General features: G+C 37.3%; 1 protein-coding gene and 1 long non-coding RNA gene across 4 annotated transcripts in view; one reads left to right on the forward strand and one right to left on the reverse strand.

The window, feature by feature from the left end:
* ASAH1 (N-acylsphingosine amidohydrolase 1) overlaps positions 1 to 3170 on the reverse strand; it is a 51769-nt gene extending 48599 nt beyond the window's left edge. For both annotated transcript variants that reach the window (XM_031440252.2, XM_031440251.2), the window contains exon 1: positions 3016 to 3170. In XM_031440252.2, the coding sequence (XP_031296112.1) occupies positions 3016 to 3093 (78 nt within the window). In that variant the 5' untranslated portion in view covers positions 3094 to 3170. The remainder of the gene's footprint in view (positions 1 to 3015) is intronic.
* A 312-nt stretch (positions 3171 to 3482) lies between these two features.
* Positions 3483 to 17131, forward strand: part of LOC116149175 (uncharacterized) — an 859611-nt gene continuing 845962 nt past the window's right edge. For both annotated transcript variants that reach the window (XR_010377352.1, XR_010377351.1), the window contains exons 1-2: positions 3483 to 3684; positions 6999 to 7189. This is a non-coding gene — a long non-coding RNA (uncharacterized LOC116149175). The remainder of the gene's footprint in view (positions 3685 to 6998; positions 7190 to 17131) is intronic.

Raw genomic sequence — 17131 nt, forward strand, 5'->3', positions numbered from 1 at the left:
TTTTCAAATTTATTTTTTATTGAGGTAATACTGGTTTATAACATTATATAAGTTTCAAGTGTAAACCATTATAGGTCTACTTCTGTATACATTACAGTATGCTCAGCATAAAAATTTAGTTTCCATCTGTCACCATACTGTTAATCCCCTTTACCCATTTTACCCTTCCCCCGCCCCTTCCTCTCTGGTAACCACTACTCTGTTCTCTGTATCTATGTACTTCTTTTTGTTTGGTTTGTCCATTCATTTTGTTTGTTTTTTATATTCCACATTTGAGTAAACCACATGGTATTTGTCTTTCTCTAGTTTATTTCACTTAATACCTTCAAGATCCACACATGTCACATATGGCAAGATTTCATCTTTTTTATGGTTGAGTAGTATTCATATATATATTCATATATATATCATATACATATAAAAACCTATAGGTGTGTGTGTGCGTATGTCCCATCTTCTTTAACCATTCATCCATTCACAGGTACTTAGGTTGTTTCCGTATCTTGGCTATTGTAAACAATGCTGCAGTGAACATGGGGGTGCAGATATCTTTTGAATTAATGTTTTTGTTTTCTTTGGATAAATACCTAGATGTGGCATAGCTTGTTACCACCATCCCTTAACAGAACCAATAAGAATCAATAATAAAGAATGACTCAAGATCTTAAAATATGCCATATTCTGAAAAGCCTCAAAAACAAAACAGAACAAAACAAAATCCAGACATTCCAAATCCAATAATTTCTGTTTGTAATTTAAAGCCAGACTTCATTATTTATATATATCAAAAGTAGTTTTGAAATATCTTTTGTTAGTATGTGGCTACAGTTTTTCATAGAATGATTCAAAATGAAAAACTGCTTATTCTCATCAAAGGATGAGTTCACAGAACTTCTGTGAAGTTCTAAAAATTCTTTTAGTCAGTGGCTTCCAGAATTTTCCAGATCAGTTAAAAAATTAGCAGGGGCCCAGCACAGGGGAGTCTCAATTTTCATTCTCCCAAATAGAGATGTTAAAACAAAACAAAACCCATACACATAAAAGAAAGGACATTTTAACAAAAAACAATGGAAGACCATGAAAATCAGAATAAAAGCTAACATTTTGAATTAATAATTTTAGTTTTATGCCCTCATTTTTCTCATTTCATAAAAGACTTGTGAAAGCAGCTTCCCAAACTGATACCAGAGGCCAGACTAGATTTTGACAACCACTGTTATAGATAAGAACTATTAAATTCATAGATGGGCTGTTGATTCTTCTTGTTCTAAAAATACCTTTTAAACTACCTTTGCTTGAAAAAATAAAGCATTGAGAAAGGTGGAAAAAAAGCAAATATTAAGGTTAATCTGAGACATGATCAAATGAGGCAAAGCAAGGCCACTTCATGTTTCTAAGCCAGATTAAAAACAAGGGTACTGTGCAACCCACAAAATACCAAACGCCCCTTTCTTTTGCCAAATGACTGTTTCTTCTTTACCTAATCACACTGTGGTCTAACTTTCTACAAGTATCCAATCTAGAGTAAACCCTCGATTCCAAAAAACTCATCCCCTGAATCACACAACCAAAGTCCAAATTATAGAACAGGTTTTTCCTAATGCCCTTTTACTAAGAGATCCCACATGTGCCTATAGTATGCATTCTTCTTCACCACAAAGAGTAATAAACTCAGTTTCTTCAACTACAGGTGTGTTTCCTGGGGTCTTTGGCTGAAGAGCACCGACAGTATTAAAGTATAAAATTCTTTAAAAAGCCCCATAATCCCAGCCATTTTAAAGCAAATTAATTCCCTACCCACACTAAAGCAAACAAATTTTATTTTTCCTTATACCCTTCCAATCCTTGTTCACATGTATATACTGTGTATTTTTCTGTTACTGAAATCACTGTGAATATTATTTTGTATTCTGCTTTTATTTGCTTTACATTATATCAATTCTGAATGGGCCAGGGGAGGGGACAGCTCAGTGGTAGAAGTGTGTGCCTAGTATGCACAAAGTCCTGGGTTCAATTCCCAGTACCTCCACTTAAAAAATAAGTAAATAAATAAACCTAATTACCTCCTCCCCATCATGATTTTATTCTTAAAGCATTTCTCCTTAGAGAAATAAAAGAATAAAAGGGGAGAAAGCACATCTTGCTCCCACTGTCAATATCCTACCTAAACTATTCAAGATTAACCTCATTTAGTCTCAGGTCACATGTAGCCAAGTTCCTATTTATCTGATCTACTTGCAAAGAAAAAATAGTCCCGTTGCCTTTAAAAAAGAGAATTATGCAAGAGCACTAGCCTGGGCGTCCAGAGACTTGAGCTTAGACACGTTCAGGAAATAGTGTGACCTCTGGCTAGACACTTTCTCAGTCGAAGTCTACTTCCTGCCCTCTAAAGTAGGAGTCAAACTGGTCCCTCTCTGTCTTTTGTAGTTATCAAGTCTGTGTCCCTGCTACTTCCCTGAGGGGGAAAGAGCCCTGAGAGCAGGAGTTCACATGTCTCTAGGGTAAAGGCCAACGCAGCTACATCGGGGCCGGCTTGGGCTACTCCCACTGCCCGGACTGGGGACGCCTCGCCCTTTCCCAGAGATCTCAGGATCCTTAGCTGCTACTTCTCCTTCTGCACCTCGTCACGGGGTAGAGGATGCCAAAGTCCTCGGGCAGTTCGTCGCTTAAGTGAGTTATGCACACAAGTCAACTGGAACTTCTCTTGTAGTTCAGGATGCGCGAGCCTGGCACTGGTAGAACAGGTGCAATTACTCAAATTTGAGGGTGTGCAAATCACAACCACTATTCGGCAGAGATTAGGATTTCCCTTAAAGGTTTCCTCGTTCCAGCTTGTATGGAACCCGGGGAGGGGCTCGCCAGACCGCTCCGCACCCACACCCCTGCCAGAAAGACAGACCCCAGTAAAGATTCCGCCTGGACCAGGCGTCCCTCACGCCCCGCCAGCCCCACACCTGCTCCCCAACCCCCGTGCTCCCGCGCGCCCCTCCGTGCCCGCGGCTCCAGCTCACCCACCGGCGGCGCGTGCTGCGCCACAGCGCAGGTGACGGCCACGCTCAGAAAGACGAAGGTGAGACGATCCCAGCCCAGCATCCTCCCAGCCGCTAACGCCGCTGCGAGAGACGTGAGTGGAGGCCGCTCCAAGCACCACCTGGGCTCGGAGCAGGCCGCGCCCCCGCGGTCGCGTGACCCACGAGCCGGACCGCACCACTCAAGGCGGGGGGTGGTTGTGTGGAACGGGCGCTCAGGAGGTGGGGCAGGAAGGAGAGGACGAGGCTTTTGGCGGCCCGGCAGGAAGACAGAAGCTTCCTGAGGGAGGACGAACCCGCAGGATGCAGGTCAGCCCTCGCGTTAGGACCGTGGTTTGGTCGCGCCTTCCCTCTCCCCCCCGCCCCTCCGCCTGCAGTGGTTGCGCCCGAGCCCCAGCCCCGCCCCGGCGGCGCGGCTGAGGAACTTTTCCCCCGGGCCGCGCCCATCTCCGGAGTCCGGGGTAAGGGCTTTCTCCCGCTCCTTCCCAGGCTCGGTGCCACCGCAAGGCATTCCCAGACGGCCCAGGTCGAGGTCTGTGCTCGGGCCGCTCGGTGCCAAATGCCCACGAAACGGACCCGACTCACGAGAGTTTCAAAACGCGGCGTAACACGCGGCCGCCACACACTTTTGCGCTCTGAGGAGAGCAGGGCCCAAGTGAGTGAGGTGATTCGTCCTGCCTGTGGGGTCAGCGACAGGTGTCTGGGCCGGGAGGGCGATAATTAAACCCTCACGGGTTCTCCCGGGTGTGAGGTAACGCAGCCGAGCTGACAGGTCACAGAATTCAGGCTTCATTTACCTGCACTTAGACATCAGGTGGAACGTCCAGGTAGAACCTAGAACCTTCCTTCAGGAGCTGGGCGCTTTCACCCAGCCCAGCAAAGGCTTTGGGTTGGCAGAGCCCAGGAGAACCTGGGAGGATAGGTAGTCAGTGTCTGCTTAGTCTGCACCTGAAAAACAGCATAAAAAAATGTATTTGCTTGCCTTTTGCACTTTCTGTGGACGCTGCCGTCCTGGTAAAACGAGTTACTTAAAAGTCGAACGGAATCCTACCCTCTGCGTTCCGCTTTCTGATTCCGCCTCTTGACATCCAACTAGCTTTTTTTTTTTTTTTTTGAATGCTTCAGTAAAACTCAGAATACTGTAACTAAAATCTACATGTATTTTCTTTTTTCTTGTATGTATGGATTGCAGTTTTACCCATTTGTATTACTTTTTTAGAAAAAGGGAACAATCTTTTTGTTGGAGATTGGGAAATGAAATTTGATCTTTGGGTTTCTCCCACATAGTTTCTGTTTGTCCTTTTGGTAGATGACAGCGTTCCTCTGAAGAGGAAGGCTGACTTATGAAACACATCACATGCTTAAAGTGGCTCCTGATTCAGCAGTAAGCAAGTAGATAATAGAAATGGTCGTTAATTCAAAAATTATTTACTGTCCACCTACAATGTGCCAAGCATTTCTCCAGACACTGGGGATAAGCTGGGAACAAGACAGAATGTTCTTCCCTCATGAGGCTTCTTTATTCCAGATGATAAGTAGACGTGAACGTCATATATAACAAAATTTATGTAAGAATGTTAGAAGGTGATAAATATTATAGAGAAAAAGCAGAGTAAGGGGGATCAAGGGTAGGGAGAGTTGCAATGTTAAAAATAAGAAGAACAGGACAAGCATTATTGAGAAAATGATGTTTGAGCAAAGATTTGAAGGAGCTGAGGAAGTTAGTTTTGTAAATGCCTAGTAAAGAGTATTCCAGGCAGAGGGAGCAGCTGGGGCATTAACTGAATATCTGGCATGTTTGGCGACAGCAAGGAAGTCAGGAAGGAAGGAAGGAAGGAGCAGAAGAAAGAGAGGTAAAGAAGTAGATGAAGTCTGAGAGGTAAGAGGGGTAGGACGGATTACATAGGGCATAAGGAGTCATAGTAAAGACCTGGGCTTCACTCTACAAATGTGGAATGTCTAAATAGATTGAATTATTCTGGACCTTAAAATAAGTGAAAAAAAGAGGATTCCCCGCCTCCTTTTTTTAAAATATAAATATCTATTTCGTTTCAAGGTCATTCATCTTAAATACTACTGAGACCACTTTAAACATGTCACCAAACACATTCTTTACCTACGAGAATATATTAATTACTGTTTAGGTGGTCTGGCAAAATCAGAATCTTTAAGCAGAAAACTTAACGTCAATTGGCATAATATTCTTAGACAAATTTCATATAATTTTGCGTTTAACTTTCAAAGCCCTATTATATACTGTTGATTCTACTTTCAGACAAATTAAAATTTAAATATACTTCCCCAAAATTCTGCATTTTTTTCTTACACATGCATCTTTTTTCTTAACCTACTTGATTCTTCAATACTAGAAATGTACAGAAGGCCACGGGGAAGCATGTGGCCATGGGAAACTTTGCTGTGATTTGTGGCACACTGACATATTCATAGAAATGGTATTTAAATGTACAAATGAATGATTATGTCAGTGGGGAGGGTGATTCAAATACTATCTTCACAGCAGCCACCAAGTATAAGACCTGGATAACCTGTTTAGTTTGTAAGAGTCAGCATCTATAATCAAATTGTTTATCAGAATAGCTGAAATTCTTGGACCTTTTCTAATCTATTACCTCACATTCCTGGGTTCCTGAGGTGGTGCCTTGATTTAAAATCATTGCAGCCTAAGCACTCCACCCAGAATGAAATTATCACACATAACACAGTACCCAGAACAGGTATGGCTTGATTTAATAAAACTGAATATTCAAAGATTTGCACTAAAAAAGCAAGAAATATGGAAATAACGTTTCAGTTCAAAAAATAAACATTTTACCAGAAATATTTACCAATGAGTTGTTTAATTTTAAAAGAGGCTTAGTATATCTAAAATGTAACCTGAGTTTCAAAGCTTTGATTTTTGTCCGTCTTTTCAGGAAGGAATATAGAGAGTGAAGGATGAAAAAAAATGGAAAATCAGAAGTCATGCAAAATTGTTACACAATTCTTGTCCTCCAGGAGCTTTATCACACTAGGAAAGATTATTTCCTTTATGTTTTACTTTTATATAGAAAAATAAGTTAAATCATTATCTTTGGCTCAAAGTATGTGATACTTTATTCTGTTACAAAACTGCCAATTTAGTGCTAACATTTAATCTAATTGCCCCCCATATAATGTCAAATAAAATAGTTATTTTAATTATCCTTTACATCGCACTCACCTGTTTCTTTGTGAAACATTTTGATGTCTTCTTGAACTCCTGACACCCTAGACATGTAAGAGTTTGAAGAGCCACTTTTTAATATAAAATTCTTTTGTCCTGTTTCCACTTTCTTTAATAAGACACATTGCTCTGACTTGAAAATTATTTGTCAATTCAGTTCAAATCCAATAATCTCAAAATCTTTTTTTTCTGTTGTTCTGACTTCATGTTCCTGCATAGTTCCACTTTTCATAAGCCATTATAATGACTTATTTAATGCTCTGACCAGCTGTTTCTGATTAAGTTTGTGGTAAATTCATTTATTCTCTCAGTAAACACTGAGCACTTACTCTAGGTGCTGGGTAACTAGTGAACAAATGGTCCCTGCCTTGGGGCTTTCAGTCTCCTGAGAGGGAAAAATGAAGATGGGGGAAATGTAAATCAAACGAATATCTTGTAAAATATCAATAGATTTAGTCCATTATTCCATGCTCTAGCTTCTGGTTTAATATTGCGATGTTTCACCAACCTCAGTAGTTCCACTCCTCCATTATGCAGCAGCAATGAGATCTGGATGCGCCATATCCTTATCATTGGCCTCTTCTCTGGAGGTGGGCCCTGGTTGGTCTGACATTCATTACCCTAGTCCTCTTGCCTCCGTGCTTGGCCTTGGCCTTAGTCACTCAGACTTGAATCCAGTAGGCCATGGTTTGAATCTCAGAGCTTTTGCTGTATGATTGAAGCAATTGTCCTTTCTCTTCTAACAGGAAACAGTAAACTATTAGTCCCCATTGTTGCTGGCATTCACGCTGTAAACTTGAAGGGAGCTGCCTAAAGATGGGTAGGTACTGTGGACAGCACGGCAGAGAGATGGAAAGAAACTGAATCATTATGACATAGTTAAGCTGCTAGATCAATCAACCATGGAACCTGTCCAACAACTGGACTCCTCGTTACGGTGAGCCAGTATTCTTTATTATTTAAGCCAGCTCAGGCTGGTTTGCTTGCAAGTGGAATTATTGTATCCAATAGCATCGTTACTGATGTACACATAAAAATAGGTATGTCTTCCTTCGCAGGAGCAGAGGAGGATTTACAAAGCTATATATTTATTAAGCTATGATGCTTAAGTTTTCAGGCCCTTCACCTTCCAAACCTTCTATCTAATTTTACACTTGTCATTTTATATTCTTTCCCTTAAAGAAGAACATCCAAATTGTATAAGCTTTAGACCTAACACCGTCAGGTGTTTTGGGGAGAACATTTTTACCTTTCTCCCCAACTCTTTAACTCATGTTTCGCTAGGGGAAGAGTGACTTACCTAATTGGTAAATAGCTGAATGGGTCACTGCACATGTGTGGCCTGACTTTTTTAGCTCTCTCATTCAAATCTGTCTGCCTACAGTAGTAAGCCTTGTATGACAGGAGTGGAAAGGAAAGTAGTTGCTGCCTTTGACCACATCTTCCAAAACTGGCATCCATCCAACAGATTTTTAGAGTACTATGTTAACACAATGGCTATGAAGACTGAAGGAAAAGCATCATGAAAGAATGGCTCTGGGAGACATGGAGAAAAGGTTGTAAAAAATGGAGCCTTTTGTAACTATTTTCATCTGCTGCCCCCATCCTAGCCTCACCTTGCCCTCAGGTTACTCCCTGCCGTGTTAGAAACTAGCTGTGCCCCTGGGAAGCAGTTTGCATTTATCAAATGACTGAGTGCATAAATTCATTCCAGAGGAGAAGGAGTTGGCATCCCATCTTGGCCTAAGGTCCAATCTATTTTCCCTATTCCAGTTTAATCAGCAGTTAAAGTTGATACTGATTCCCGTCTGATGCCTGTGAATATTTCTTGGTTGTTTCTCAACTAGGAAAGGTGAGGAGAATGATTATCACCCTGAAATGACAACAGAAGCCAGCAATGGCAATTATAGTAATATGCGTACAAGTACTAAATGACCAGCTGAAAGTTCCGAGCAAATCGCTAGTTGCTATGAAAGATACACATGCAGTGAAATAGGAATTCCTGATCAAAGGGAATTTACAACTGAAAAAGAAAATACCGCTAACATAAATATATATCAACTTAGGAAGCCAACCACAATTCAAACATATTTTATGTATGTTCAGTTCTGTTGGGTGGAACCATATGAAGTTGTCATTTTAGGTTTTGTTTATCCTGTAAAATTTTTTTTTGTTTCTTATTTCAGTATTTTCTACCATTCGTTTTTTCTCCTTTCTACTTCCTTTGAATTTGTTTTGATTTTACCCCTACTTTGTAAGTTGGATGTTTAGCTCATTAATTTAGAATATTTTTCTTTGCTACTATAAGCATAAAGGGCTATACAGTTAATTTAATTAACTTTATTAAGTTAGTATTTACTGCTTTTGCTACCTCCCTAATGTCTTGATATGTAGCATTTTCATTACAATAATTAGGGTTATTTCATCATTTTAATTTGATTTATTCTTTGAGCTGAGTTTTTAAAAGTGGATGTTTAAAATTTGTTTCCAAATGTATAAAACTTTATATATTTCAAGCACACATGGACTTTCTATCTCCCTTAGCTCTGTGATAATTTCTGTAATATAAATTCAAGATAGAGCAATTTTTGCATTTTGATAGTTTTCTCTGTATAGCATGTATCTCTTTTGTGGTAAATATATTGGAGAATGGTAGAGAAATTAATTCTCTTTTATAAATACCAAAGGAGGTAATTCTATGTGGAAAAGAGGCATCACTCACAAAGTATCAGTTAACTTTGTAAATTATCTTTTGTTCTGGTTTCTAAATAATTCATTGCATTTTGCAGAATATATGATCTTTGTTTTTTATTTTTGGAGGCTAACTTTATGGCTAAGCATGGAGTCAATATTTGTATATGTTCCATGCCTGAAAGAATATGAGTCCTTTTATGTGAAATGTTCTTTACATATCCTTTAGGTCACACTTCATGATTATGCTATTCAATTTTCTGAGTTTGTCTGCTTAATTTATTAATTATTGAGGGAGGTATGCCATGGTAGATGTGCCAGTTTCTCCTTGTAGATTTAAGTTTTTGTTTATATATTTTGCAGTTGTTATTAGATGCATACAAGTTTAGAATTATTTTATCTTTGTAGTGAAATGACTCTTAAATTTTTAAAAAATATAAGTATAGTTGATTTATGTTGTGTTAGTTTCTGGTGTATAGCAAAATGTTTCAGTTATGTATATATGTGTGTGTATATATATTCTTTTTCATATTCTTTTCCATTATAGTTTATTACAGGATATTAAATATAGTTCCCTGTGCTATACAGTAGGACCTTGTTATTTTAGATATATATATAGAGTTTGTATTTGCTAATCCCAAACTCCTATTTTATCCCTCTCCTAGCCCATTTCCCCTTTGGTAATCATGGTTTGTTCCTTTGTGTCTGTGAGTCTGTTTCTGTTTTGTAAATAAATTCATTTGTATCATATTTCAGATTCCACATATAAGTGATATTATGTGATATTTGTCTTTCTCAGTCTGACTTACTTCACTTAGCAAGATAGTCTCTAGGTCCATCCATGTTTATGTAAATGGCATTATTTTATTCTTTTTTATGGCTGAGCAGTATTCCACTGTATGTATGTATACTACATCTTCATTCATCTGTGGATGGACATTTAAGTTGCTTCCAGTGCCTTGGCTTTTGTGAATAGTGCTGCTATAATACCATGCTATGAACATTGGGGTGTGTGTATCTTTCCAAATTAGAGTTGAAATGACTCTTTAATCATTATATAGTAACCTGTTTTACCTCTAATAATTCCTTTTGTTTTAAATTTATAACATAGCTATAATGCTTTTTTTTTAGAATGTTTTTTTTTTTCCATTCATTGACTTTCTGAATTCTGTGTCTCTTTAAACAATTTTTGCTTGATATTTTAAAATCCAATTGAAAAAATTTGGAGCATTTGGCTCATTTACATTCACTGTGATGAATAATATTTTTACATTTATTTCTGCCATTATATTATGCTCTTCCCTCCTATTTTCCTTTCCTTTTTTCCTTTGTGTCTTCTTTTAGTGGTTACCATAAGTATTTTAATTTGTCTGCTTAACAGAGTCTAAAGTTAATCTACATTTTTTCCCCTCTCCTTTTGAACAAATTTAGGACCTTGTAATAGTTTAAGTCCAATCTCCCTCTCTCTGCCAGGTATATGCTATTTTTGTTTAATATTTTAGTTTTAACACCCCTTCCACAAATTAAGCATTATTGTTCTTTTTAAAAATATAGTCAGTTTTGCTTAGCTTTACCCATTATTATCTTCAGTATCTTTGCTTAACATTTCTTGTTACATCTCTGACCTTCTCTCTGGGATCATTTTCATTCAGCCTAGAATTTTTCTCTTAATGGTGATCAATTGTTGATTTATTATCTCAATTTTTATCTGCCAGTGATGTCTTTATTTTGCATTAGTGCTCTTTTCTTATTCTTGAAAGATAGTTTCATAGAGTTTAGTGTTCTAGGTTGACAATTACTTTCTCTCAGCTCACAGAAGATACTCTTCTGTTTTTTGGCTTCATATTTGCTAGTGAAAAGCCAGCAATCAGCTAAACTGTTGAACTTTTTGGGTGATCACTCTTTTCTTTCTAGCTGCTTTTAAGATGAAACTTCTATGTAGTTCTGCCATTTTACCATAATGTGCTTAAGTATGTGTCTTTAATTACCATGTTTGGGATTCACTAGGATTTTAAGATCTGTTATCTGAAAAATTCTCAGTTGTTACCTCTATTACCTCTTTCCCATTCTTTCTCTTCCCTGCTTTTGTACCTGAAGTAGGCATACATTATACATTCTCATCCTGTTCTCTGTCTCTTGACATTTATTTCACTGTATAGTGCATCTCCTTGTCTCTGAACGCTGTATTTGGGATCAGTTATTCAGTTACATTCTAGTTCATTAAGTCTCTTTGCCTTTGTTTAATCTGATATTTAATCCATCCACTGAATTTCTAAATATGTTTATTTTTTTAAAGTTCTTATTTTTTCTTTCAAATCTGCTTAGTATTTTGTAATTTATTTATTTCCTGCTTATGTTCCAGTTTAAGTTTTATTTCTTTAAACATGTCAAGTATAGTTGTTTAATATTCTACATTTGATGATTAAACTTTGTTTCTCCTGATTTTCACTGAAGGTGCTTTCTTTCTCTGTATTTTTGACTTTGAGCTGGTTTTTTTTCTTTTTTCTTTTTTTCTTTATCTTTTTTTAGTTTTTAGTTGCTTATTTTCTTTGAAAAAATTTTTTGGTAGGATTTAAGATCATAAAGGCAGAGCCAAATGAGACAATTTTTAATGGAATTCTCTCCTTGAGTTTTTTTTTCTTTTAAAATCAGAGGTAGTGTGATTTTGAGTCACAGACCTGCCTGAAGCCAGCTTACGCTTACATCTCAGGGAATATATTTTTTCTTTCCCTTCTACTCAATGCCAAGCAGAAGAAAAAATTTGTTACTCACCACTGTGCAATAAAATTTATTTCTCATTCACTGTTATCCTTGAAGGAATAGTCCTTTGTAGTCATAGATTCCCTCCTGTGTGAGTCCAGGCTCTTATCTCCTGTATCTTGGGCACTTGTCAAAACAAAAGCTCAGTCTCCAGGATTTGGCAGAAACTTTCAGATGAGAGTGAGCTTTGGTACTTACTCACCTCTGAGGGTTCCTGTTTTTGTTTGTTTGTTTGATATCTATAGATTCCTTTCTTTTGTGTGGACGAGTGGTGTTTAAAAAGGTATTTTAAAATATTTTATTCAGTGTGTTAGTTGTTTTAATAAGGAGTACCATTCATGGTATCGAGTCTACTATACCACTTACAGTGGAAGCCCTGGCTTTATAAAGGTGAAGCTCCCCCACTTTTCCTGGGTTTGATATGAGTGAGATGAGAAATCCCAGGAAAGAAGGAAATCAGCGTATACTACTTATTAGTTTGTGATTCTGTGTATTTAAATGGTAGGTCTATCAGTACCATAGCTGCCAACTCTGTTATAACAGTAAGGGTGAGGGTGAGAACAGAAGGAAGAATAGTAAATGTATTCTTGGACATGTAAAATGACTTTTCTTCCTTCACTTCTTATTTACACCATATGGTCAATTGATCAATAATTTTCTAATTTTAAAGAGAAAACTGAGGGTTCTGACTATAGTTGGAATTGAGCAAAATGTGGAATTTCTTAGAGGTAATGTATTTGTTATATAAGAAGATATTAGTATTGGTTTGAAAAATGATACTTTATATTCTATGAATTCACAACTATAAAACAATGTATTAAAAAGCAAATAATTTATTAGATTTAGAAATAAACACTAACTGCAAGAAAATTAATTGTAATAATAACAGAGCAGGCTTGGAACTGAGAAAATGTATTTCAAAACTTTTATAAATGAAAAGTACACTGGTAAAGAAATGAACAGCCATGATCCTGAAGGATCAGAGTTAGAGATAAGGATTTCCAGTCTAGGAAGAAGCAAAAAATGTATGTAACCATGTTGGTCTATAGTTAATTTAAGGTGGAGTAGAAGATCAGCTGAGCATAGATGACAAAATTTTTAAGGCAATTGAATGAAAGGCCACAACAGTGTCAGTGCTGAAGTCAATGAAACCAAGGATGGGAGGCTCAGTGAAGAGAAAGACTGTGAACCAGCGCCAGGTTCGAGGACGCTGATGAAGAGCGATGCAGAATTGCTGTGGTAATGAGTTTGATGATGTGTGCTTCTAGGCCTGAGGTGATGGGTGGGGATAATGAGAAGTTTCAAAACTGGTACATGGGGCCATGGTATATGATTCTCCAACCCTGGGTGCACTGGAATGAAAGCTGAATTCAGCTTCGAAAAAGTCAGAAGGGGCATTTTCTTAGGAAAGTCAAGAGGAAATTTGTGTATTAGAATTTTTGTTTTCCCTTCTTCAGAATGCTTAAGTCTTTGTCCATTTTTCTGTTTTATGAAAAGATCATACTGGTGTGGAATGAGGCTATGGTAGCAAAAGGAACATGGAAAAAGAAAAGTTGGTAATCATAGGTGGAGAGGTGGTGATGGATATATACAAGGCCTTCTAGAGAGGATTTTTGGGCTGAAAATGAAGAACAAGGATGCATATGAGAAGGTTCTGTTTCTGTAGGCAATTGGGGAAGAAATTATTTTCCTAAACAACAACAAGAAGGGATACATTTAAACAATTTCTGTGCTGCTGTACTTCAAAATTGATCTAAACTAGGACTTAGGGCTCAGGAGCTATACAACAGCCTAGGTTGGCCTGAGGTCCACTGGCCATTTCCAAACAAGTCACCACACTTTAGAAGGCCATTCTACATACACAGGTAACATCATACTGAATGAATGTTGATGGTCTGCTAAACTATTATCCTAAGTTCTCCCTGGTTTTTTTCTGGTATTAGTTGCAGAAAAAAAAAAAAAAAACAACTTTGGGGGGAATATATGTAGCAGCAGGATAAGAAAACAGGGAGTAATACTTACACATGCATGAAAGATAATAAAGAAAAAGAATGACATTAGAAGCTTGAAGCGTTGCCTATTCCCCCCGCCCCCACAAGTGATCGACTGCAGCTGTCCAACTTAATTTTGTCAGGTGGCAGTTCCAGAACTCAAATTAGAAGTCATGACTTGCTTCCTTACCTTGCAGTCTACTTATATTTGTTTCCACCTTTCTAAAGGAGTAAAGAGACATGCTTTGTTTTCTTTGTTCTCTTCCTCATGATTCCACTTTGTGTCTAAGGACCAGAATTAGGAAATAGCATGATGAAAAAATAAACACTAGTAAGTAGTGCTACACCCTGTTTTCTCTACTAGCAGCACTCAGAACAGCATTGCAAAACCTCATTAGGTTTGTGGAACACTGTAAGGAAAGTGAACACCTGCAGATTTTCATTTGCAAGTCCTTGCTATGCACTCTGAAAAGAAAATATTTTTTATGAAATACAAAGGCGGGGTTGAAACACAAGGCCAAATAGAAAGAAGGCTTTTTGTTTCTGTATCATGGAAAATAAATTTTAGTAATGTTTTAAGAGAAGTAGTCCAGTGGCAAAAAGTTAAACAGAAATACACCAAATAGGGCCAGAGATTTTCCTGGGGTAAAGTATACAGGAAATGTCATAACCTGTCTTATGAAATATGCACTTAAAAAAATCAAGTTTCCTTAATGAAATATGCACTTTAAAAAAACACCAGTAATAGGTGGTTGAGGAAATGGGAAATAAAGGTATGAAATTATTTTCTTATTTTGTTTCTAATCTTTTTATTAAATGAAATGACTTTCAAGATGAGTGAGCCGCAAAAAATTATCGTGGAGATTACCTGAATTAAGCCCCTTAGGCTAATACTGATTATGACAACACCATAAAAGAACAGTATCTTGAAAAGAGTCATTTTTGATGTTTTTATCCCCGTTATGAAAGGTATCATGTCCTAATAATTTGGTGAATAAAATGATATTAAGCTAGCATATTTTAATATATTCTTCTGTGTCATAAGAGTTTAGAATAACTGAGTAAATGTTAAGTCCTGCAATAGGGAATTGAGAATGTGGACTCATTAGTGTCTACACTAGAGATGACCCAGGAACTCCATAGCATTCGGGTGGGTAGTGGGTCACCTGGTATTCTGAGTCCATTTTAGGAACTCAGGCCTATTTTAAGATGTATGAATGTATTCCTTTATTTTAATGATTTCTTCATTAACTTCTTTCTATAGGATGTTAAGAGTTTTCTACCTGTATCTAGGCAAGTCCAGGCAGGTCCTTAATTTGGGGAAGAGAAGACAAGGAACTAGTACGAGTTTGAGCAGGTCATGGTGGAGTAGCTTGTACTAGACTAACCCTCTCACACACATTAAACTTAAACTTTGGACAGAATATTAAAAATTATCTAAAGGTAATGGATAGTGACCAAAAATATGGAGTAACTTGAGCGGAGTTAATTCTAGTAAGAAAGGAACCATATTTTTAACATCTTTTTGACTTAGGGCAGGCCCCAGGCAGTGCCACTAAGAGTAATTAAAACTCCTATAGAAACCTTAAGTCCTATTAGTTTAGGAATCTGAGACAGGATTCAGAGTAACCAAAGAATCCGGAAAGTAAGGAGGAAATGCTGAAAAAGGAAAAAGCCACAGAAGGCAGCCACACTACCCAAATCTCTCACTGATCTTGAAGCTCCACATTCTTGGGGCAGAATTCAAGCAGCCCAACTAAAACTAAAACCGAATGGAGATTTCAGCTGTTGCCTGCTGTGGGGAGAGAATTTGGAGCTTGTGATCAACCAATTAACTGCATACTAAATGAAAAAATAATAATTCTTCAATTTTCTAAATTTCAGTTAGACAAAACAGCATCCACAATTTCTCCAATGCATTATTCACAATGTCCAGATACAATCTAACTATATCAGACATATCAAGAAACATACTAAAAAAAAAAAGGCAATCAGTGGAGACTGATTCCAAGATGACCCAGATGTTGGAATTAGTAGATAAGGATTTTTAAGGTAGCTATTTATAACTGCCTAAAAATAAACTGCTCCCCAATACACTTGTAATGAATGGACAGGATATTTCAGCAGAGAAAAAGAAATTATAATAGCAATTACAACAGGATCAAATGGATTCTAGAAGTGAAAAATATTGTCTGAGATTAAAAAAACAACCAGATGTGTTTAACAGCAGTTTGGAGATGATAAAACAGTGAACTAGAAGACAGAAAAATTTTAAATATCTAATCTGAAAAATATGAGCACTCAAAACTGGGTGTGGGGAGCTTTTTTGGTGTGCTTTTATTGTATAAAACCTTCCTTTTGATAAGATTAGACTAGTAAATCAGGGAAATGCTCAGCCAGAATGTATCTTGATTTTGATAGTGCTTTAAACACAATTTCTCGATATGCTTATGTACAAGATAGAAAAATGTGGAACACAAGACTATATTTAGATGCATTCATTCTTGACCTCTGCCACTCTCCCAGATTAACTTCAGAGCTTTAATGGGGGTTGTAATAAAATGCAATGCTAGAAATAGGGAAGGAACATTTACATATTACCTTAATTTTTTAATCTTTAAAAGGTTACTTTCCATTTAGTTATTACAAAATGTTGGCTATCTTCCTGTGCTGTACAATACATCCTTGAGTCAATCGTACACTCAACAGTTTGTACCTCCCACTCCCCTACCCCTATATTGCTCTTCCCTGCCCTTCCCATTGGTAACTAGTTTGGTCTCTAAATCTGTGAATCTGCTACTTTTTTGGTGTATGTACTAGTTTGTTGTATTTCTTAGATTCCATATATCATACAGCATTTATCTTTCTGACTTACTTCATTTAGCAGTATAATGCCCTACAAGTCCATCTATATTGCTGCAAATGGCAAAATTTCATTCTTTTTTATGGCTGAATAGTACTCCATTGTATATATAGATCACATCTTCTTTATCCATTCATCTATTGATGGATACTTAGGTTGGCAATTGTAAATAATGCTATTATGAACATTGGGGTGCATGTATCCTTTCAAATTAGTGTTTTTGGTTTTTTTTGGACACATACTCAGGAGTGGAATTGCAGGGTCATATCATAGTTTTTAGTTTTTTGAGAAACCTCCATACTGTTTTCCACAGTGATTGCACCAATTTACATTTCCACCAACACTACACAAAAGTTCCCTTTTCTCATCATCATTTTTATTCGTGTTCTTTATGATAATAGCCATTCTGACAGGTGTGAAGTGGTATCTCATTGTGGTTTTGATTGCATTTCCCTGCTGATTAGTGAGCATCTTTTCATGTGTCTGTTGGCCATCTTACCTTTATCTTATTTATTGTCCTCCTTCACTAGTGTATCAACTTCATGAGGGCAGGCAATGCCTATTTTTAATCTGT

Source organism: Camelus dromedarius, chromosome 22 (genome assembly GCF_036321535.1).
Source record: "Camelus dromedarius isolate mCamDro1 chromosome 22, mCamDro1.pat, whole genome shotgun sequence".
In the NCBI taxonomy this organism is placed as follows: Eukaryota; Metazoa; Chordata; class Mammalia; order Artiodactyla; family Camelidae; genus Camelus; species Camelus dromedarius.